Source organism: Epinephelus fuscoguttatus, linkage group LG18 (genome assembly GCF_011397635.1).
Source record: "Epinephelus fuscoguttatus linkage group LG18, E.fuscoguttatus.final_Chr_v1".
Lineage (NCBI taxonomy): Eukaryota > Metazoa > Chordata > Actinopteri > Perciformes > Serranidae > Epinephelus > Epinephelus fuscoguttatus.
Genome location: NC_064769.1, coordinates 27295838 through 27321227, shown reverse-complemented (window position 1 = coordinate 27321227; position 25390 = coordinate 27295838). Strand labels below are relative to the sequence as shown.

The following is a 25390-nucleotide window of genomic DNA, read 5'->3' as shown; positions in this document are numbered from 1 at the left end:
AAACTTTTCCCCACCCACAAAGTGGCTAAAATCTGCTGTCCAAACACCCACCATGCCATAGACCTGCTGTCAGAGGAGCGGCTTGGATCTCCGAGTCACATCATCATCCACACTGGCACCAATGATCTGCGGAGCCAGCAGGAGAGGGTGTCAGAGTCACTCAAGAGAGTGACAGAGAAAGCCTCCACCACCTTCCCCAACAGCAGAGTGGTCATATCCACTCTGCTCCCAAGGAAAGACTTCCACCCTGACACCATCCACAGGATCAACAGCAGCCTGTCCAGAGACTGTGCACAGAGACCCAATGTCCACCTAGCCCACCACCCCACCCTAGACATCAGCTGTCTCTACGACCACGTCCATCTGTTTAAAAGCACAGTCCCCATCTTCGCCCAAACACTGAAAAGCGTCGCTCTCAACAGAGACCAATCCACGGCCCGCAGAAGGAGCACATCAGCCCACAACCCCCACAGAACACCAAGACATCCTCAACCAACATCCAGACCAACACAATGGAGACAAGACCATCCTCAGCCCCACCCACATCATGTCCAAATCAGACCCCACAAAGGCAACCATGATCCCCCTCAAGCCAGACCACAGTCACTCCTGTCCCTAGGGGCCCCACCCCAACCACAGCGACAAGAGCCACACCCTGGCCCACTGAGTTATGCCCAGGTGGTCCGGAGAGCAGCAGAACCAACCTTAACCACCCCCCCACACAATGAACTGAGGGACATTCAGCAGATGCTCAGCCTGCTTTGCTCTCATCTGATTGGACAGGTACCACAATAGACACTGTATGAATTATTATTATTAGAGTATTTCTTGTGCTCATACAGTTTAAAAAAAAAAAAGGACATTTACACTGTACATAAGTATTGATTATTTAATATACCAGTTATTGATTTGTTACCTTTTATAATATGTCATGTAGATACTCTTAAATTATTTTCTTTGACTTAGTAGTTTATCTCATTTTGATCACCAAATGCAGCCTTTTGAGTTTTAAATGAAATCTAAATCTTTTGTCATCTCTTGTTTGAATGTTCAGGGTCTGAGATCTTCTGCTCTTGGCCTTAAGAGCAGGACCTCAGACTTTATTAGAGAGTTAGAAAATGCAGATGTGTTTATATTGCAAGAGACTTGGTGTAGAGGAGATGTCTCCACTGGTTGTCCCTCAGGCTACATAGAGATAATGTCCCCTCCACCAAGCTAAAGGGAGTAACACAAGGAAGGGATTCAGGGGAATGTTGATCTGGTACAAGGCAAACCTTGTACAATACATTGAATTAATCAAAAAGGAGAATTTTCAATTTGGCTCAAAATCAAAAAGACCTTATCACCACAGATAAAGATGTATTCCTGTGTGCAGCATATATCCCCCCATCACAATCCCCTTATTTTAATGAAGACAGTTTCTCCATTCTCGAAGATGAGATTAGTTACTTCCAGGCCCAGGGAAGTGTACTGATCTGTGGAGACCTGAATGCCAGGACTGGTACAGAACCAGACTTTATCAGCACACAGAGAGACAAACATATACCTGGTCAAGTCAGCATCCCCCTCCCTTCACACCCCGCAGAAACAACTTTGACAAAACTGTCAATAAAAGTGGGCAGCAACTGTTGCAGTTCTGCCGAACATTGGGTCTGTACATGGTTAACAGTCGACTTTGAGGGGACTCATTCGGTCTTTACACTCATAGCTCTCCTCTTGGCAACAGCACAGTAGACTATGGCATCACCGACCTAGACCCCTTCTACCTGAGAGCATTTACAGTCAGCCCCTTAACACCCTTATCAGACCATAGTAAAATCACACTCTACATTAAAACGACAGCAAACGACCCTCACACAGTAGAACCCTGCAATCTGACCTACAGAAAACAACCTTATAAATGGACAAACAAAAGCAAAGACGAATACCAGACAGCAATCAAAAATCCAGTCTTTCAATCCCATTTAGACTGTTTTCTTTCCACCTCGTATCCCCTCAATCAGGACGGCCTCAGACAGGCTGTACAGGACATCTACAACATATTTGACCATGTGGCAGACTTGTCCAGTCTGAAAAAGCGCCAGCACCACAGACCAAAAGACCCGACTAATGACAGTGGTTTGACACAGAATGCAGACAACTGAGAAAAACTCTCAGAAATGTGTCAAATCAAAAACACAGACAACCTGACAACCCTGAGCTCCGCCTCCAGTACTGGGAAACACTGAGAGTATACAGAAAAACACTCAGAACTAAAAAAGAACAGCATGTGAGGCATCAGTTACAAATAATTGAAGAGTCCATTGACTCGAGTGACTTCTGGAAGAAATGGCACTCTTTCAGCAAACCACAAAAAGAAGAATTGGCTATTCAAAATGGTGACATCTGGAAAAATCACTTTGAAAGTCTGTATACTGCTGTTCCCTGAATTCGGCCCAAAACAATCTCCTCAACAAATTACAAATTTTAGAATCAGTCATTAAAGACAACCAGAACCCCCTAGACTACCAAATTACTGAAGCAGAGCTGCTGGCTAAAATCCAGGCACTGCAGCCAAAGAAAGCCAGCGGTCCTGATGGCATTTTAAATGAAATGCTAAAATTTGATGACCATAAATTTAACATTGCCATATTAAAATTATTTAACCTTATTCTGGGTGTCGGACATTTCCTGACCTCTGGAGTGAAGGAATCATCACACCAATCTTTAAAAGTGGAAACAAATTCGACCCAAACAATTACCGAGGCATCTGTGTCAGCAGCAATCTGGGGAAGTTGTTCTGCAGTATCCTAAACAGCCGACTGCAAGACTTCCTCAGAGAACATGATGTCCTGAGCAAGAGCCAGATAGGATTCACACCCAAACATAGAACAACAGACCATATCTACACCCTTCACCCTCATTAATAAAGACGTCCAGCAAAACAAGAGGAAAATCTTCTCTTGTTTTGTAGACTTCAAAAAAGCATTCGACTCAATTTGGCATGATGGACTGTTCTTAAAATTAATTGAGAAGGGTGTAGGGGGGAAGGTCTATGACATCATCAAAACCATGTACAGTCATATGAAATGTGCTGTTAAAATTAACAACATGGAAACAGATTTCTTCCCCCAGAGTAGAGGAGTAAAACAGGGCTGCAGTCTCAGTCCCACCCTCTTCAACATCTAGATCGATGAATTGGCCAAATCACTAGAACTATCTGACATCCCTGGTCTCACTCTGTCTGACACACAGGTTAAATGCCTACTGTTTGCAGATGATCTCATATTGCTGGCTCCATCACATGAAGCACTACAACAGCAACTGGATCATCTGCAAACCTTCTGTCAGACCTGGGCCCTGACAGTTAATCTGGACAAAACCAAAATTATGATATTCCAGAAACGACCCAGGGTCAGGAGACCAAACCAGGTTTTTCCTGGGCTCTCATGAGGTGGAGCACACACGACTACACATACTTAGGACTACACATCTCCACGGGAAACTTTAACCTGGCTGTTGATGATCTCAGAGAGAAAGGAAGAAGGGCTTTCTATGCTATAAAGAAATCTTCAAACATTAATATGCCCATTAGAATCTGGCTCAAAATATTCAAATCTATAATTGAACCAATTATTCTATATGGTAGTGAGGTGTGGGGTCCTCTTGCAAATCAAGATTTTGAAAAATGGGACAAACACCCCATGGAAATCCTGCATACAGAGATTTGCAAGAGCATCCTCAGAGTACACAGGAACACCCCCAACAACGGGTGCCGAGCTGAGCTAGGCCAATTCCCCCTTTTAATTAGAATTCAAAAAAGAGCCATCAAATTTTATAAACACCTTAAAACAAGTGACCCCAACTCCTACCACTACAAAGCTCTGCAATGCCAAGAGGAGAACATGGAGAAGAGCCCCCTCAGCCAGCTAGTCCTGAGGCTCAGCTCCTCTAACACAAGACCTCAGGACAGCCCTCACACAATCTGGACCCACCAAATTATAGAGAAACAAAAAGAACTTTACATTAACTATTGGACATCGACCACAAAAACGCAAAGCAAACTTCAGTGTTATTTGGCTCTAAATAGACAGTACACGGTGGAAGAATATCTGAGCACCGTGACTGATGAGAAACTGAGGAAGACTTTGACCATGTACAGACTCAGTGACCACAGCTTGGCCATAGAGACGGGCAGACACAGGCAGACCTGGCTGCCCAGAGAGGACAGGTTGTGTGAGCTCTGTCCACACAGACAAGTGGAGACAGAGACACACTTCCTGTTGCACTGCAGCAAGTATGAACACATCAGAGCCGACTTCCTCTCAAAAATAAAACATAAAGTCACTGACTTTGATTCTCTGCCTGATCAAACTAAAATGCAACACATCCTTGGAGAGAACAGAGTCAGCAGCTTAGCAGCAGCAACATATGTCAGGTTATGCCACAGCCTGAGGGACAACCATCACAACACCTGACACACCTGTCTATATTTACAGTCCTCGTAACTCACAATCTACATTTTTCTTTATTCATTTTTTTTTCTATATTATATATTGGTGTATTGTATTGTAGATTGGTGTATTTTGTATTATATATCATATATTTAATCTTTTTTTTATAGTTTTCTGACTTACTTTTATTATTGTACTTTATTTGTAAATTTTAATGTCTTTGGCAATATTGTTAATCTACAGTCATGCCAATAAAGCTTATTGAATTGAATTGAGAGAGAGAGAGAGAGAGATAGAGAGATAGAGAGATAGATGGCACCAATGCACATAATGATGTAGTGCGCTAGTGTATCTATAGATAGATAGATAGATAGATGGCACCAATGCACATAATGATGTAGTGCGCTAGTGTATCTAGAGAGAGATAGAGAGATAGAGAGAGAGAGAGAGAGAGAGAGAGAGAGAGAGAGAGAGAGAGATAGATAGATAGATAGATAGATAGATAGATAGATAGATAGATAGATAGATAGATAGATAGATAGATAGATATAGATATAGATATAGATAGATAGAGATAGATATAGATAGATAGATAGATAGATAGATAGATATATATATATTTTGGTTCATCCTCCAGCAGTCATAACAGCTACCAGACAATGCACATAATGATGTAGTGCGCTAGTGTATATATAGTATCCTATGCTAGTGATGTAGGTGAGGTGTCATGTGACGTTACAGTATGTTGGTAACAGAGTAATTTTTAGCCTAACCACGGAATTGTGTAGCTTAAATCTAAGGACTTTTTTGTTTGTTTATTTTGAAAAGAGTCTGTATACATTTAACGAGTAGAAACTGTACACATTGTGTGAAACCAGAAAAAAGTGTGAAAAATGTATTTCAAAAAGACCCAATGCACATAACAAACATAAATTGACGCACAGTCCCTCAGCGCCCGAAAGAGACACTGGAGGGGTACTGGAGCGTCAGTATTTGATGAGTTGGGAGTCAGAATGTGTCAGCTCACCTGAGCAGTTGAGATCCACGGAGGAGGAAGAGATCAATGATATTTTACAATCACTCAGAGCAAAACCAGAACGAACACAGTCAGAGCCAATCACCCACACAGATTCCATTGAGGACAACTTTCGCGATCTCATAGAAATAACAGAGCCACAGTCCATCTCACTACACATAATATCCGCTTCCCTGAGGGTCCACTGAAAGCCAGTTTTAATGTCACTCACTGGTCTCCATTCACCCTTATGTTTCACCTCCAGCGTTCCTGCACAGTGACTCTTTCCTCCCACCAACCTGACAGACTCTAAACAAAAACAAGACAGTCATCAGTAAAAAAAAATAGTGGCTTTAATCAAGAAAAGCTTAAACTTATTTTACTTTTCCTTCTCTGTTTACCTGTTGAGTTGTGATTTTCTTTAGCCTGGAGTCCTGAGGAGAAAATCAGACGATAAACATCAGTATAAAGTAGCATTTTCTTTGGAGCACAGCCATGGACAGAACAAACACACTCAGGTTGTTTTGAAAAGAATTTTCAAACAGCTCTGAAACACCTCAGGGAATTTACTCTGGAGTCATTTTTACTGGTTTACTATAGGTGAGATGAACCTGTGACTATTCAGAGCACATCTCAGTTTATATAGAGTTAAAGGAATAATCAACACTTTATAAAATTTGTTTATTCATTTCAGTTTATCATAGTGCAACATCCTAAAAGGAGTCTCTGCTCATGTTAGAGATTAAAAGAAAGGTTTTGATAACAACTATTAAGTAACTAAGGTAACTGGTTGCCAAGCAGAAATCAGTTCCTATACCCACCTGTGAACCTCATTCTCTCATCAGTAACTACAGTACTTTATACTGTTAATTGTGTCAGTTCCCAGTTTTAATGGTCCTGTCGGCTGTTCGAGCTTAAACCAGTTATGGCTAAACTGAACCAGCACTACAACACATTCTGGCAAATTAAAAAGTAGCCTACGTTAGCACCCTATGCTGATGCCGCCACAGCGCTAAATCCAACTCATAAAGCATTAGTAAGTTTAAGCTATGTTTGTTTACGTGAAAGTTCACGTTTTTGAGGAGACAAGAGGAGATATGGTAGTTAGTCTCTCAAGAAAACTTTGCCACTGTGACAACATTTTGGATTTGTAGCCAATGACAGCAGTGTCCAAAGTGGATGCAAACGCAATTTTGAGCTTAACTTTTGTTGTTTCTTTTTATTTCTGTCACTCGCCTTTATAGCAATGCAATTAATGAGGAACGGCTGTCTCATGAAGTTACAATGAGGAATTATCTATATGAAACTTCCTGATTTTACTACAGAAACTTAATAAGGTGGCAGCTGGCTAGAGGGAGATCGCCAGGGAGCTGAAAGTTTCTGGTAAGGTTAATGACTATTGCTAATACAAAGCTAGGCTACTTGATGTTAAATTGTATGTCCTTTGCAGTAAATATGAAAATATAAAACATTTATTTTTTTGTTCTAAAAGTAAGGTTACAAATGTAGAAAGATGGCAAGTAGGCTAGTAGACAAGTAGGCTGATCTGGAATGCATAGCTAATAGCTATGTGGGTTTTTTTTTACAGACATAACAGAAGAAGATATTCATGAATTTAAAGTGGACAGGGATGCTATGAAATAGTCAGACCCTTGTTTTCTGTTGGAACAAAATGTCATTATGTTCCACTCCAGGGCTGCTGCTGAGTCAGGTGGAAGGTTAACTATTGCAAAATATTTATGTGAGTTACTAATGACTTACTTTGTCACTTTTTGACCTATCCACCCAACACCTGTGATATCTGCTAGTAAGCTTACCTGAATCCATCCGACACAGGGTTGTAGGTTGACCCACACATCACTAGTTCACCAGGTTTTGGCCAGCCTATCACAGTTCCTGTGCCTCAGAACACCTCTGTCCAACTATCCCTTCCCTTGGGTGACCTCTCTGCACTTCCTCTTACACAACACTCATAACCATATATATTAACCACATTAGCAGCAGCTCCTGGTTGTCTTGTATCTCTCTGTCATTTCCCTTCCCTTTGTTAAATTGATCCTTTAAAGATGATACAGTCTGTGGACTGCAGTTAAATTCTCTGAGCTGCATTTTGTGGAACACTCTAGCAGCTTCTTATCAGATTAAAGTTAACTTATCATAGGTCAAAGGACTGTGGTGTATGTGACCATGACAACCAGGGCAGGCTGAGCTATTACTATCAGATGAATGCTGTCAATGTCTAATTATTTCTGACAGATGTGTTAACATCAGCAGAGCATCATTCAGAGGAACCTGAATTACAGCTGCAACTAGCAATTACGTTCACCCTTGATTTAGCTACCATTTATGTTTTTCAAGTAATAAATCACTGAGTCTATAAAACATCAGTAAAGAGTGAAATATTTGCAGTCCATGTTATCAGAGTCCAAGGTGACATCTTTGAAATGTCTTGTTCTATCGGACCAACAGTTCAAAGATAGAGATATTCAACTGATATGAATCTCTGCAGACAGCTCAGAGCTGTCGATTCCTTTTAAATTCCTTCTTACTTCTGAATTGCTGTGTGTGTGTGTGTGTGTGTGTGTGTGTGCGTCGTCCTATGGATTTCAATGCACTCTATTTTCTTGTACCGTTTCAGTCTGTCTTTTTATATGTCTCTTTGTAATATTTTAATTTTTCTTTTGTTATTTCTTCTTTTGCCTGCCTCAGGGACTGCAGATGGAAACTAGCTAAAAAGCTATAATCTGGTGCAGTGCATCTTTACTCTGTTGAGTTCAATGTTCTCTGTACATGGTCCCTGATTTAAAAAAAAAAAAAAAAAAAAAAAGAATCCAAACATCACCCCTAAAACTTGCAGGAAAATGATCATCGGAAATGTGTTTCAGTATGTTGTCTCTTTGTGAGGTTTGTACTTGAACCCATTGGTCCATCTGAGATCATTACTGAATGTAAATGCATCAACTGGATGTTTCAGGAACAATAATTTTGTAAAAATACAATCATATCTGAAAGATTATAACTCGAATGTTACCAAATTTTCAATGTCCATTCTTGCTTTTTGTCTTTTCTTCCTGCAAGGCTTTCATATGATGTATGTGCATGGGTGATGGTGCTGTGTGTGAGCAGTGTGGTCTCTGATTTACTCAAAGATCAATATTTGAATAATCACACATCATCTTTAAAGTCCTACCTGAGCTCCACAGCAACAGCAGCAGCATCAACAAGTGATCCATGTCAGGGTAGACAGTCTTTCTGCCCATCTGTCCATCTGTCTGTTAGTCTGCTCTCTGCTCTCTCCTCTGACAATCACATAAGCTCATCCTCAGTGTCTATTTGAATACAGGAAAAGGTGGAGCCCATGACTATATTACACCAGTTTTAGCTTCACTGGCTCCGGATTTATGTCAGGTCAAATTTTAATGGGCTTCTGATGACTTACAAAACTGTAAATGGGAACACCCCCTCACACCTGTCTGACCTCCTTAAACCTTCACTCCTTTGGACTTTCCTTTCCTCTGGACTAACCTCCCTATGGACATCAGAAAGTCTTTAAATTGAAACTTAAAAACAAGTGTTAATATTGGCAGCTATTTTTGATTTTAGTCTTAGACTTTAGACAAAAAAAATCCTTTTTAGTTTTAGTGTCATTTTTAGCCTTCATAGTTTTAGTATAGTTTCAGTCAATGAAAAACTCAAATCTTTTTGAGTCTTTTTAAGGTGCCCACAACTGCGGCATGGATGTACTAAAGCAGCAAGATGATAACACTAAATATTTGTTGTGCTGTGCTGTTGGTCAAATGATAGATATGAGCTGATAGATATCATAACTGACAGCCACTGACGGTGACAACAGGAAATGGTGGTCATTGTCATATGCGTGAGGAGTGTATGACAGATGGTATGATAAATAAATTACAGACCTAAGCATGCAAAAGTATACTTGTTCTGGCTGAACATCACTTTTGTTCTTTTTCTTCTTTTCTCTTTAAATTAATTTTATTATGCTGATACAGGTATTAGAAATAGGAATGAAGGCGACAGGTTGTATTAAATCTTGAAATCTCATTTAGACTTATTTTTCCTACACATTTACAAAATTGCAATTCTCCAGCAGAGTTTTTGACAGGTTTAAAGGATGATTTATGAGCACACACTTACTGATCATCATTTCAAAAGCCCAAAATCCTAAACTTTGAGACCATAAATAACTAACTTGAGACAACTATACAGCTTACTTTGTACTTGAGCACACTGTAAACTCTGACTTATCAATCTCACTTTTAAGAAACGGAAAAATTACCCCTCACAGAGTCGGTGGTTAATACTGGATTTGTAGCTCTGTCAGAGAAAACTCCACCACTCTTGTGCCGGATTATTGTGTAGAGAGAGCTGACCCGGAAGGGGTTTGATTTACTGGTCCAACTACGTCCCAACCCTCGCCAATGGTCATGAGCTCTGGGTAATGATGGAAAGCATGAGTTTGCAGATTCTAGCTGCCAAAATGAGTTTCCTCACCAGGGTGGTTGGGTTCAGCCTTAGAGATCTCGGACATCCGGAGGGAGCTCGGAGTAGAGCCGCTGCTCCTTTGCGTCAAATGGGGTCAGCTGAGGTGGTATGGGCATCTGATCAGGATGCTTCCTGGGCGCCTCCCATTGGAGTAGTTCCTGGCACGTCCCACTGGTAGGAGGCCCCGGGGCAGACCCAGAACACGCTGGAGGGATTAAATATCTCATCTGGCCTGGGAACGCCTCAGGGTCCCCCAGGAGGAGCTGGAAAGTGTTGCTGGGGAGAGGGGGGTATGGTTATTTTGCTTGGCCTGTTGCCCCCATGACCCGACTTCGGTTGAGCGGATGGATGGATGGACAGACGGACGGACGGATGGATGGATGGATGGATGGAGTGTGTTGTCTCCCTGTTAACTGCAGTCTGTTTGTAACTGCTAGTTGTTTGCACGTTTATTTATGATAAACAAACAAGAGCTTCAACACAAAACAACTTCTAATGAACAATACTAAGAAATAAACAATAAAAAGATAAATGCAAACAACACCATTAGACTGATCCCTGCCATTAACCTGTTTACATTTTTATGGTCCATAGTGTTTAGCCTAATTATACTGTATATATTTTGGATTTGCACCTTTTTCTTTTTTGCTTTCTTAAACTTTTATATTTACATTCTTTATATTTACACTCCTCCCACTTCGTATTGTAACTGCAGCTCCAACCAACACTGCCTGAAGTGACTCTGGCCAGAGCAGTATTGTGATCTATTTTGGTGTAAAACAGTTAAACAGATCATTAATTCATTCATACTTTTATCGATGTTTATTGCATTTCAAGGACTCTGTTTTCAACTGTGAGTTGTGATGCTTTTTATGTTTAAAATCTCGTTCCTGGTTGGGAAGTCACATTCTCTGTGTATGTGCTGCACTCTGCTGGCGTGTAGTGCACATGACAGAAGTACAATATTACTGATTTATAATTTAATCAATCACATGAAACAACATATTTAAAAAAGAACAGAATAAATATTAAAAATAGACCATATGTATGCATATAGAAAAGAGCTGTATTTGATGATACATTTTATTGCAATTATTTTACTTGTTGTATAGCACATTATAAGCACCTATAGAAATATCTGTGAAACCATACTGAACACTATTAATATGCTTCAATAAACTCACTGATACTTAACTTTAAAGCAAGACAAGATTGACATCACACTTTATATCATTCTATAAATATACTACTAATACAGTTTGCCACTTACAACTCAACTTCCTGTGGTCTTCAGTTTTTATCAGGCTACAACAGCTTCATACTATGACCAGGCCGCTCTTTTTTTAAACATGACTCAGTCATCATGTAGCCTCGCCCCCAGGCTCTTATAACCAGTCACCTCCAGTCACAAGCAGCCACACACACTACAGCCGTCCACAGGGAGCACAGAGCACAGAGCTGCAGCTACACAAGTGTTTGCGGAGATATACAGTGACAAGAGCACAATGATGAGGATCAGCCTGCAAACTCTGACAACATGTGAGTACATTCTGACATCAGTGCATGCTGTTTGATGTGGTAACTACCCTGAAAATCTGATGTATGTGTTCAGTGTCTTGTGCAAGTCGTGATATGAGGATGATCATATTTTACTATGTTAAAAGTTGACAAGCCACCTCTACTACCATGTGAACTCTGTTTAATATTCAGGCTCCAGTGTAAAAATGTCTGATCTGATATGGCTCTAAACCTGTGGACCAAAAAATATGTCCACATTTTATTTAAGTGGATGTTTGGGTGAGATAATTTCCTGTCTACACTACGTCAGACTTATTTCAAGACATTTTCACAAGTCAAGTCGCAGCATCTCTTGAGAACAGCCTGTTTCACTGGTTGTAAGATGCCATAACAAGATATTTTTTAAGTGGAAAAAAGGCTCTCACTAATGGGGGTTCCCATATAATCTGACGGGTGAGACAAGTACATTAGATATTTCCACTCTTCATAACTAAACAACTTTGTGATGATTAAACAATTCTGTGTAGGAGGCACTTAAGCTCACATGAAGGAAATATTTTTTTATCCTCAACTCTGTGAGGAAACACTGCTGTTTTGAAATCTGTGGTTAGTAATGCAGGTCTTACATCACAAGATAATGTGTTATCAGTTAGAGTATTCCTGACTTTCTGTCACGGGATGACACTGACAAAACGTCACTTATTTCCAGTAGAGTTGTGATGTGAGTGTCTCTTATATTTCTATATAAAAACAAAGACTACATTTAAAACACCAGTGACTAACCAGAGTACTTAGCAGACGGGAAATCTTAAGTGCATCATACCTGGTCTCTGCCCCGACTTCCTGTTTGTTAAAACACAGATGACAAAACTCAGGTCTCCTTCTAAAGAACTACACAGCCCTGTTCCAAAGAACAGTTCTGCCATGACTGTGATGTGAGCCTCTAAAGTTGTTAAATTGAATGTTGGAGAAGCTGTGTTTCAAAATCCCAGCGGCTGAAATACCTAAACACAATGCACTGTTAAAGGACAAGGCTGGCATTGTGCTATATTTTTTATTATGGTCAGCAACTCCCCCATAAAAGATCTGTTAAAGAAATCTTTATAAAAACTCACAAATATATAATTTTATTTTCGTAAAGGTTCAGTAATTTTCTAAACAGCTGGTCACTGTAGTTTTTAACAAACAGAACTCAAAAGGAAGAAATTCTACATTTGCTGGGGATTATTTTCAGCAGTGGATTAATACACATTTAGTGGTCTGGTGGGTGTTTACGGCAGCAGAATCAACTCACTGGTGTTTTTGTCTTTTCCTGGGATTTGATGACAACAAGAAAAAGATAGAAACATTAAATTTGTTTTACTGTATGCCATGTATACATGATTATACTAGGAATATTCATTCATTTTCCATAACAGCATATCCTGTTGGGGGTCTCAGAAGGGTTGAAGCCTATCCCAGCTGACACTGGGCGAGAGGCTCTAAATTGGCCATAGTAGTAAATATACGTGAAGGGTTGTCTGCATGTGTCAGCGCTGTGATCATTACCAATTAACCTGCATGTCTTTGGATTGTGGGAGGAAGCCGGAGTACCTGGAGAAAACCCTCGCTGACATGGGAGGAACATGCAAACTCCGCACAAAAAAAAACACCCTGGGTTAGAATCAGGAACCCTCTTGCTGTGAGGCGACAATACTAACCACTGCACCACCATGCTGCCCACTGTTGGGACTGTTTTCAGCAGTGCATTAATACATATTTGGTAGTCTAATGAGTGTTTACATCGACATAATCATTTTTGTCTTTTCATGGGATTTGTTGACAATAAGAAAAATATAAGGAAAATTAAATATGGATGGATGGATGGATGGATGGATGGATGGATGGATGGATGGATGGATGGATACAGCATTGTTTGTGTACCATAAGATTCTAAAGCTAAACCTTGTGCTTTTTTTCCTAAACCTAACCACTTGCTTTTGTTGCCTAAACCTAACCATGTGTGTTTGTTGTTGAAGGAAACCAATGTAGTGTGTTTATTTTGAAAGAGACTGTATGTAAACGGTAAATTTCCTGTGAAAACAGAAGTGTATCTTGAAAGAAGACAATGCATGTAACAGGCAGAACTTGTCAGTGTCCCAGAATGTCAACAGTCACGTCATATGTGGACGTGGAAAGTCCATGCACGTCAATATGTGACGAGGTCGGAGTGAGAATGTGTCGAGTTGGGGGACTCATATTGACGGCATCATCATTAGAACTGAATGTGTAATGATTACTATCTAAATCAATGTATTTTACATTGATTTAGATAGTAATCATTCCACTGTGGTGTCCTCACAGACTGTGGGGCCATAACAACAACAATAGCTGGTGTTTCTTATACATGTTGAAATATGTTGCTGCAGAGATGTCATTCATACAATCTTTTTCCTTAAATTGCAGGTCTACTGTTGTGCGGTGCAGTAACAGCACAGTCAGCAAATTCAACCGTCCCAACATTTTCTCCATCACCCTCCCCGACAAATAACCTCCTTCCCACCACTCCACCGAGCCTTGGGACCACACTGACCACCGTCATTTCCTCACCCACAACTGTGAATTCATCAACTACGCAACCTGCCGCAGCAACTGAAAATTCCACCAATACAACTTCTTCCATCAACGGTACAGCTTCCACTCCACTGACTGTCACCGCTGAGATAAACACTCCAAACTCGACAACGCCACTAACAGTACAAACCTTGCCCACGTCCTCTTCATCTTCTTCCTCATCCCCATCACCTCCATCGACCACAAATAGCACCCAGGAGACTAGCACCAATAGCACCGGCCCTGGCACTGGCACTGGCACCACCGGCCCTGGCACCGGCACCACCGGCCCTGGCACTGGCACCACCGGCACCGGCACCACCGGCCCTGGCACCACCGGCACCAGCACCACCGGCCCTGGCACCATCGGCCCTGGCACCACCGGCCGCACTACACAACTCACCAGCACCACCGCCAAACCCCAACCCCCCATCACAAGTAGTAGTACCACCACCACCACCAAAACCACCACACTGGTAGTAGAAGGACACAAGTCCGAGGCTCTGAGCTCAGGTACGCAGCAACGAAAAGTTCTTTGTTTTTATATTTGCTCTAACTGTGTAAAAACAATGTAAACTATGTTGTGCAACAGGTTTATACACAACAAATTATATTCTCATTCAATATTTATTTCAAACTCTGTAATAGCCCTCTTTTAAGTTACATTTTTATACTAAAACATATCTAAAGAAAGAAGACAGCCATGCTAGCAGCTGTGTGGAGCTACACTGGCAGTGTGGTAGTTTGAGCTAAATGCTCACATCAACATTAACTTCTGGGGACCATGAGGGTCTGTAGGCCTACTAGATTTCAAGATAATTCATCCAATATTTAAGATATTTCAGTAACAGCTAAAAATGTCACACACCCGGTGGCACGAGAGGAAAAGTCAAAGGATCATCAACATTGTCAGGATTCACTGTGTGGGGATTATGAATGTCTACATCAAATTTTGTGCCAAGCCATTAAGCACATATAGGCTACACCCTAAGTTGTGTTTCCATAAACATATTTTTATGCACATTTTGAAGTATCAGTTTAGAAAAGCTGTATGGAAACAGCAAAATTTAATACAACTTTCTTCAAATTTCTGAAGACCTCTCAGTATTTCTCCCATAGATGGGTTAGGTGGCCAAGGCGATTTGTTCTGTTTCTGGTTCGCAACTTCAGACAAAACTACACTTTGCAAAGCAATTTATTTGCTCCAGACCAGTTGATGGCGATGTTTTGTATTTGCATTTCTTTTTTACAACTTGTCAAAGATTCACTTGTAATTGACTTGACAATTTAATGGATGTACAGCTACAAAGATATATTTCAGAGTAAGTGAAAACTTTGACCTGCTGTTGCCTCTAGAATTCATCCTCTAGGGACCGTGAATATATGTAGCAAATTTCATGGCAATCCATCCAAAAGTTGTAAAGATACTTTGCTCATAACTATAAATATTAATCTCATTGTAGTGCTAGAGGAAAAGTCAGGGGTCAGAATAATCAGTTCAGAAATTCAAATTGGTAAATTATAGGAAATAATACATCAAATTACAGGTGAATAACTGTAATTTGAAGGAAGTGCGGTGAAAAACAGCTCATAAAATTGGCAAAATGCAGGAAAAAACAAAGCAGAATAGGGTGTCACCTATGTGAAAAGATTTTTGTGAAATTATTGACTCCAGAAAAGAAAACAAATCTTCTACACATCATTGTTCAGGATCAAAAATGTTTTTATTTCTTTACTGGTCACATGCTGGCATTATACTTGGACCAAAAAGAAGAGTTAAAAACTATGAATCTATATATAAACTTTCCAACAAATCACTCATCACTCATCCCATACTAAATTGGGCAGGCTTGTTATGGGGTCGTATCATGAACTTTGGTTGTTATGGTTCCTTTCAGACATAAAAAGAAATGCATTAAAAACACAAGGGGCTGTATTTGTGTGGCTACAGGTACTGGTGAGAAATAAAACCCCTCTGGAATACATGTTGGCACTGTACAGGTCTACAAACAGCAAATTACATTTGTATGGTATTATGTAGTGGGAGAAGTCGAAACATGTCTCATGTTATGAGATTGCGTTTTGGGTTAAAATGCCCAGTTTTAGTGGGCCTTTAAAAAGAGAGACCTGTTTTTGTGGCACTATCCCGGCAGCAAACGCAGAGATGGCTCTGTAAAAAACAACCATTTGATGCGGCAATATCCGCAGTGGAAAAACACCCACGTTTAGTGACTAAAAAGCTGCTGATAGTGTAGTGATGAAAAACCTGTGCTGCTGTTTGTTGATTTCACACAGCGGTCTGCAGCTTGGCAGGTGTTTCGCCCAGCTGTTACGCCATCCACCATCCCCTTCACCTTTCTTCTGCTGACTGGGCTGGAAAATTAATTAGATCAAGGATTTCCACTTTGTGTAATTTTTGTCTGAATGCAGGCTCGCTGTTTATCACTGGACTCAACTTTACAAACCAACTCCAGCTGTGCATCATTGACAGCCTTTGTTGGGCCAGTTACTTAACATCTTTATGATGGCATAGTCAACATATGTTGCCAGTAAGCTGCATGTTATCTCCCAAAACCACCTGTTTCTGGCGTTAGAATGTGTCTCTGAATGTGTCAGACTCTTACATTGCCTAACACAGAACAGAGTCCATGCATCAGATTATCCGTTCCTCCTCCTTGACCTCCTTCAGTACTGTATCAATTTGTGGTTAATATGTGAACACAACATTTTCCTCTTGTTTACTTTGCAGTTGAGGCTTTATAGTTGAATGAGTGAAAACGAACGGCAGCCCTTTGAAGAGAAAAGGCTGTCTGCCAATTCTTTCCCTACGTGTTTTATCATTCACACAACTGTTCAGCCACTGACCTGATTTTTCATGACCTGCAGTCATTGCCACCATTTCGTTCATTGTGGCAGCACAAGTCACTCATTATAGATCTGTTAGTAAATGCTACAACTTATACAGGCAACCCTGGCATGGAAAATTTAAAAGCTTGACATACACAAATTCTGTGAGTTTTCCTTGTTTTTCAAGCTATATATTCAGCTATGTTCTATATTCTGGTCTGTTTTTTCATATTCCCTTCATCTTTGCAAAGACAGCTTATATACCCCTTACAGATCAATTGATTCTTACTACCTCTTACAGTATGTATTAACCCTGTGTACGTGCTCTTTAGCCAAGTACTGACGCCCCAGCAACTCCATATTTTAGGTGTTGTCCTGTAGTTTGAACTCTGTCCCTCAAAGGCAGAAATGAGGAAAGAACTTCTTTCCCGTCATTAGCAACCACTGAATCTGATAATGCATCTGACTCACAACTTTTATGGTGTCTCTTCAGGGCGGCGGTTTTTGAACTTGAGTGTTTCTAGGCTAGGTGTCCCATTAAAGGTGTTAAGTACTATGAGTCACCCAGTGTCCAGGAATAGCCCCAGAAACTTAAGTCAGAAAGTAAATCTGTGAATATTTCTCTGCAGGTGTACACTTTAGCAGAACCAAAGGGCCAAAACTAAAAGTTTCTGTTTGCATTCCCATCACATCTGGAGAACCATGAAAATTAGGCAAATTACACTGACCAAAATTTAAACAGCAATGGTTTCTGGTCCTGAATCAGTGCATACCCCTGGAGCAGAAACTTTAAGGGGAACAGAAAGTAACTTCATACCATGGTTCCTCCAACTAAATTTAAGGTAAAGGCGCCTGAGCTCTTTGGATTTCTGGAAGCTTTCTAGAAGAGTAGACCAGTGGTGTAGGACTTTGATCCCCTGACTTGTCCTCGGGCACCACCATGAGATTGACATTTTGGTTTTTAATGAAATATCATCAACTATTGGGTGTGTTTTCATGAAATTTGGTACAGATATTTTTATAATGACGGGATTATGGGTCATACAGCTTGAGGATATTTCTAGACCTTAACAACTAGTCTCTCCTCATCCATTCTGACAGCATGACTCCTGAGGCTACAGGTCAGGCGCGGGGATGTACAAGCAAGTGGGGGAAAAAATGTGTTTAAGGAGTGGCGAGGCTGGCAATAGGACAGTGTCATAAAGCCTGGCAAGATGATGCATTCTCAAGCATCTGCGAGTCTCTAGCCACCGCCAATGTGGGGTTGTACACATCGCGTTATGGCCTTGATATCATGAACACTGCAAACATTGTACCTGCTAAACACCAGCATGTAGGCATTGTCACTAAAAATTTTAGCTTGTGATGTTAGCATTTAGCTCAAAGCACCACTGTGCTCAATACCAGCCTCATAGAGCTGCATGGCTGACTCTTATTTTGTTATACATATTGAGAAAGATTTCTGATCTCTGGTCACATTTTGAAACGTTATTATTGCCCGTTTTATGCCTTTATTTGACAGTGACAGTAGAGACATGATGATGATGGAGAAATAGCTGAGACATTGTGGTCCATGGTCGCGGCCTTGACCTAACATCTAGATCTCCAGGGTGTCACCTTTGACTGGTTTAACTGATTTAAATTTAGGCGCTCACAGCATCTTGCATTGTTTTGTACTGGCCTGTAAAAGTCTAAAATGCTGGCAAACTGGACTCAGAGACTGGAAAATAGGGTATGACAGTGCCTAAATCACCAATGTTATGCCTTATGGGGGACCAAACAGAATTACAGAATGTACAAAAACATGACCTTATTGAGATAAATACAGAGGTTGTCACAGCTGCTTGAGTGATCCTCAGATTCTAGAAGAATACATCACCTCCAGATTTTGAAAAATAGAAGGAGTCTTTGTGAGAAATTGTGCCATAAGAACACATGCTAGCTATTTTTTCAGATGCAAAAGTTTATCATGAAATATTTCTTTTCTGATGTCACTTATAAGCAGTTGGTTTCGGTGTCATTTGGAATAGGAATGAATTTTCAGTTTCCATCTCCTTGATTGTGTTGCCGAAACCTATCTTACGCTCCACCCACCCAACACCAAGTGTGTTCAAAGATCAGACAGCTTTGTTCCTTGATGAGTTGAGGACTGGCTGTCTACAGTAAACAGACAAAAATCAAACAGAGCCCCCAGATCCTTAGAATATCCTCTTGGGAGTTCCCCAAGATAGTGTTTAATGATTGAATTCTGCTCCTGGATAAAACAGTGATTTGGGGTGTGGCAGCTGTCTGAATATTTGTCTGGCCTTCAGTACCATCTCACACAAACAAACAGATCTTCAGCAATGCGCTTGATACAGTTTACCTCAATGAGATTACTCATTATTGCTCAAGCTCAAAGGTCAGAGTTGCCTGCTGGAAAAGAATTATCTTAAGGTCATGGTACATTGTGAGACAAAGTAGCCATCATGTCTTACCTGATACAGAGTTAGAGATTTACCACGTGACGACTGAAATCAGTCACAAAGTATAATCAGTTGAGGCCAGCGAAATACCAATCAGGGAACTGTGAGTGCTTAGATGATGGCATAACCTCATGAAACCTCTGGATTTCATAAACACAGTTTTAAGTCTCAAATTCATTTTGAAACCAGATTTTTCTAATGTCATGGCTCCATGGATGGCAACGTCAGTCTTTCTATTGGTCATTCGATCAATCCATTTCAGTTCAGAGTGAAATATGTCAAAAAACATTCAATGGATTGCCATGAGCCAGACATGCTTGGTTCCCAGAGGATCGATCATAATGATTTTGGTGATCACCTCACTTTTCATTGAGCCCCACTGTGAACAAACTGTAGCTTCACCTACTTTCTAACATAAAGGTTTGTCATGAAGTAATTGACTAGATGTTAGCTAGCATCCCTGTACCCTGTGTTGTTGGAGGAATGCAAATGGAAGAGGAAGTATCTTTCAGCAATGCAATAGCAGCCTTGTCTGACAATGCGTATAACAGGAAGAACTTGACACATCATCCCAGAAGGTCAGCAACCAACGCACCCAGGGTACCTTTCACACCATTTGCCCTCACGCCCTTAATCTTTAATACCACTTACAATATCCTACCTACCCATGTAGCTGCAGGGGAATTTGCACAACACTGGTGATAAGAAAGCTGAAGATGTAGGGTTTAAATTATGAAGTACAGAAGGTGGAAAGGAAGGAAAAAAAGTTAGGATGGATCATTACTTTATTACAGGACTAAAACTTTGTTATCAACAATGTATATTATATTGTCTCTCTCTTTCTCCCTCTTTCCAGGAAGTATTGCAGCCATTGTATGTGTGTTCATCATCATTGTCACCTTAGTGTTATTTGGGCTGTACCACTACAAGATCCGGTGAGTCCAGAGCTCAAACAAATCTCTTACGAAGTGCATTAACATGGTACTGTTCATTCAGTTTGTGGGAAGTGTCACCTCGTGTAGATTTAATTCAAACTGAGCTAACTGCAAATTATTATTATTATTATTCTTATCATTTCAATGTTCTGAGCCTCACAGAGTACAGTCAGTGAGTTTTGGCTCAATCCTTTAAAGGCAGAGTTCACCCAAATCACAAACATCGTTTGCAGATAGGTTTTAGACATCTGTCTCTGAGATTTCTGCCTCTATAATAAAGATGAACCAAATCTGTTTGGGGTTTTTTAAGAAATCGAACACATTGTGAACAGAATTCACATGGACTGTTCTTACAGAAGATAAAAGAAGCCTGTTCACAACCAAATTTTATTAGAATAATGAGCCAAAAGAGCAGTTTCATGTGTCTTTATTTCCCATTATCCTTTGTAAATAAGACTACTCTTATTTGATCTCTGTAAATACAGTTAATGTTATATTTATTTCCCTTTTCTCCCCTCTATTTTCCTCACTTCCTCTACATTCCAGACGTACATCCTATGGCCCTCTTCTGGAAAACAACGAACGCAGCACTTTGGGAAACTTCAGCAACCCCATGTATGACCCTTGAATCTTACCTTTTGACCTCCGACTCCAGAAGTGACCCCCTAAACCGAAAGTCCTCAGTTTGCATAAGTAGACATTCTGATCAGAGTGTTTGTAGTGTGACAAAAGTCGCACATTTCATAACTGTGACATGCAGCCTGATCACTTGATTGCAAAATGCAAAACAAATGTGATGTTTCTATTGATCTTTGTTCAGGTAGCCTTGTTTTTTATAGGTACAGTTAACTTGGCAATAAGTTGCAGTTTTTTCTCAGGTGGCTTTGCAAACAGCTCTGGCTGCATAGACACAGTTCTTAATCATATTGGAAATAATGTGAAGAAATCAATTTAAAGTCTAAATTGCAGTGAAAACAAGCTTCATCTGGGGCATCGTGAATCCCAAAGGGTTCTTTAACGAAAAAGTTTTCAGCCAATAGGAACTGATTATTTGAACTCAATCAGGAAGTTTTTCACAGTAAATACGGATACAAAATTTTACTCTACGAATTTGTAAAAAGAGTGTCAATAAATGAGGAAGATATGACAGTGACAATTTTCCGCTGTCCGGAAGTAGCAGTGGAAACTGTGTGACACACAAAGTTACGAAAGGCCTGAATTTAAGCATGAAGTTAAAACAATATAAATGAACATCATGGCACAAAATATTTTTATTTATCATGGACTCTTCCTTTAAGTACCCGCTGAGATACTTTTTCCTTAGTTAAATTGGGAAATCATGAAATATCTGTCACAAAAGTCGATAAATGTTCAGATTTTCATGTAGCTGGATAGACTAAGTTCAAAGCTTAGACAGCACTGATCTACAAGTGACCTGCTATTACATGTATGTTTAGATTCTGTAGATCAGGAGGAGGTGTACCATTTGAAGGAAATGGAAATTCTGAGAAAGCACTGAAAAGGACTGTGATGACATAACTTTTAGCAAGTGGTTTGACAACGAGTGGAGGTATGGAAATAACTTTTGACAGACAAACAGGAAAACAGAAAACAGAAAAAATGCATCAAAGCGACTTAATGATCCTGAATCTTTTCTATTACCTTTATCAGAACCAATAATTAGGACCATTTCGACTCCGAGCAGAAAAGTAGGTGCTAATGCTTTCAAGACTTTTGAGGATTTGTCCTGAAAGCTGTGTAGTACAGACATGTTTAGGCAACACAGAGGGGCAACGTCAGCGTTAGTAGCAGAAACAACAATCTAGAAAGGAGACTATAACTTGAGGAAAGTGATTGAGGTTTCATTCATTCATTTTCAAATGGAGTGATTCTCCATCCAAGGATTTACATCACATGCAGTCCTTTTAAATGAATACTTCAACTTTCAAATGACCATTTGTATATCAAATGCTCATCCGGCGTTACGTTGAATTTGTGAGGGAAAACTTTGCTTTACCTCCACGGTTAACGAAGAATCCAAAAAATGGAGAAAACTCTTGATGAATTGAAGTCACGGGCAAAACAGACAAGACTTTCACACAACTCGTGCAGTATAATCCAAGTCCCATTTATCCAGTCGTTTGCTCAGTACTTCCCAAACAGACAGCCCTTTCTGACGAGGACTGAAGTGAAGTTGAATATTCTCTCTGCTCATTTCAGAGCCAAACTCCATTGATAAAAACTGTTATTTTACCTCACTGAACTCAGGAGCTGTTGATCTACCACTGCTGTGATTAGTTAATAAGTTTGTGCTTTTGTGAGACTTTGGAGTTTTAAATGGGTAGTTTGGATTCACCAGAGTCACACAATTACACAAACAAACGACCAATCCAGGCAGTAGCATAGCAGCACCTGTTGTGTTCAGTGAGGTAAAATTACTGTTTTTGTTAATGGAGCCTGGCTTTGAAAAAAGCATAAATACATTTCAATTTTAGTTCAATTCCCTGTCAGAAAGGGTTGTTTCTTTGGGAGGTACTGAACATGTGACTGGATAAATGAGACATGGCTTATGCATGAGTTGTGTAAGAGTTTGTAAACAGATGTTTTGATGTAGTTTTGCTGCTGTGAAACATGGTTGCCTATGACTTTAATTCATCAGGATTTTTTTCCAGTTTTGGATTCTTCGTTCACCAGAGGCACGCAAGGAACACAACATTTTGTCCACAAATTCGGTCATTTGGAGGAGAGTATTCCTTTAAAATGAATATGAATTGTTTTCGAATCATATCACAAACCCAATGGTGCAGAGACAGAGAGAGACAATCCCTGGATTAAGCCCCTTGCATTCATTCTGCTGAAGTGTCCTTGGGCACAACACTGAATCCCCTCCTTCTTCATGTGCCAGTCTGCTGAGCCTGTCTCTGTGAAGAACCCAAAACACACCAATCATTTTAAAATGGAAAACAGGAGTTCTTAGAAAAACAGAAAAGGTTATTTACATTAAATGTGGCCTTAATAAAACAGAGCAGGGAATTGCGTCCCTCTCCTACCTGATCAATTTCAACCACTATTTACAAGTGAGTATTGTTATTATTGAATGTTATTAGTGTGAAGTTTTTTCATGTTTATGTGTGATTTTGCTTTGCTCAGCAGCTCACCCAGGCTGCATTTCTGATTGTAATTTTATTTCTTTCAGTATTTGATATAGTATTATTTGTCTGCGTTCAGATGAAGAATAATGTGACAATATTTTATTGTGTGATATGATTGTGTTAAATTGTTTGTGCAATAAAAGTGTTAAAGGAATACTGAGTCCCTGTGATGGTCGTGTAAAGGAAACAAGCAGTGCTGAAAATATTAGTCTCTAAGTTGATTTATCAAATTACAAATTCTGGAGTTACAAAACCAAAGTAACAATGACGTCAGAGGACAGAAAAGGTTCGGATCTTCAGAGCCTCTGTTGCAATCTCAACACAAAAACATGATAGCTGTTTCAAAAACACACGAAACGACTGAAGTGATATGACAACACACAGATGCAAAGGTTCAGCACAATGTCTTGGTCTCTGCTCCTCAATGGGCTGCAGAGCATTTATTAGTGGAAGCTTTAATAGTGGTCCTGTCATCACTGCCCTCCCATCGTAACTGCTTCCATTCTTCCTCTTTCTCAAGCCCTTTCCCATGAAATCCTCCTCTCCTGCCCACGCTCGGCTTCTCTCTCACTACTTCACCCCACGCCAGCTTCCTCGCGTTGTTTTTCTAACCTCCCATCTTCAGTCCTTCTTTCCTCATCTCCATCAAGATTCTAAAATTGTCTTTGGAATTGGTTGATACATTGCGAGGAGCTAAACAATTTATTGTTGTTTTTTTGCAACAACCTTCATGGTTCCATATCGCTAAGATAGTGGAGTGTAACCAGTATTGCCTGGTTGACATCAGCAGTGTGCAGGAAAAACCTGACTGTCACCAGATATGTTCATCGCTTTCCTAATCTGCCTTTGAGGTTAACACTCTCGCTAAAGTCTCAGGTTAACCTCCTGCTGTTTTCTCAAGATCCAAATAAAAGTCTTCTAATTCACATCTTAAACTCATGTTCACATCCTTTACTTTAGATAAAAGTACAGACAGCATAATGTAAAAATGCTTCATTTCAACAAGTCTTGCATTCAGATCTTTACTTACACAGAAGCATTGAAAACAATTGTGTAAAATATTTAAGTGTCATCAGAGGGAGGTAAACTGCCTGAAGTGTCGTCACTTCAGGCAGTTTATCCGATTTTGGAAGGTAAGTTGGGGATGTGTATCTGAAGATCTGAAAATTAAAAATGATATAAAACAATAAACTTCATGCTGTTACTTGTTTTGCCCTCTCACCCACCTCTGTACTCCTATTTAATGCACATTTGTATGTGTGTGCTTGTGAGTTTGTGTCTGTGTGTTTGCCTGTTTTATGTATAACAACCTTTTTGTGTGTGTGTGTGTGTGTGTGTGTGTGTGTGTGTGTGTGTGTGTGTGTGTGTGTATTGTATATGGTACTTGTTTGGGGGAATTGGTGAACATGCTAATGGCATGTCTGAATTGGCGGCCAAAGGGAGGTCTTGCCATGACTATGTGACCCCCAGATATGTATATGTGTACTGTCTTGTGTGTTGCTATGTGTTGTGTATGTTATTTGTTTTAATAATAAAAAGAAAAGAAAAAAAGTAGTGTGTTTAACAGACCTCTGCAGCCCACTGCTCATCTCCTCTTGAGATTAGGCTACATTAGCCGAGGATACATTAGCTGCTACCAGCAACACACTAAAAACTTTGATCTTCAGCAACTGAGTTGCTTTGTTAAACAGCTTTAATGGTCTAGGGTGTAGGATTTAGAGGCATCTAGCAGTGAGGTTACAGATTGCAACCAACTGAACCTTCTCCCATGTTCCAAGCATGTAGGAGACTGCGGCTGACAAGAAAATGCAGAAACAGGAATGGCCTTATCGAGAGCCAGTGTTTGGTTTGTCCATTCTGGGCCATTGTAGAACAACATGGCAGACTCAGCGGCACACACTCCATGTGTAGATGAGCTCATGCTAAG

General features: G+C 40.2%; 1 protein-coding gene across 1 annotated transcript; it reads left to right on the top strand.

Moving 5' to 3' along the window:
* Window positions 1-11364: 11364 nt before the first annotated feature.
* On the top strand, window positions 11365-23617 carry parm1 (prostate androgen-regulated mucin-like protein 1). Its single transcript, XM_049604634.1, has 4 exons — window positions 11365-11493; window positions 13918-14577; window positions 20233-20311; window positions 20858-23617. Exons 1-4 carry the CDS (start codon window positions 11460-11462, stop codon window positions 20937-20939), a joined length of 855 nt encoding a protein of 284 aa, XP_049460591.1. The 5' UTR covers window positions 11365-11459; the 3' UTR covers window positions 20940-23617.
* The last annotated feature ends 1773 nt before the right edge of the window (window positions 23618-25390 follow it).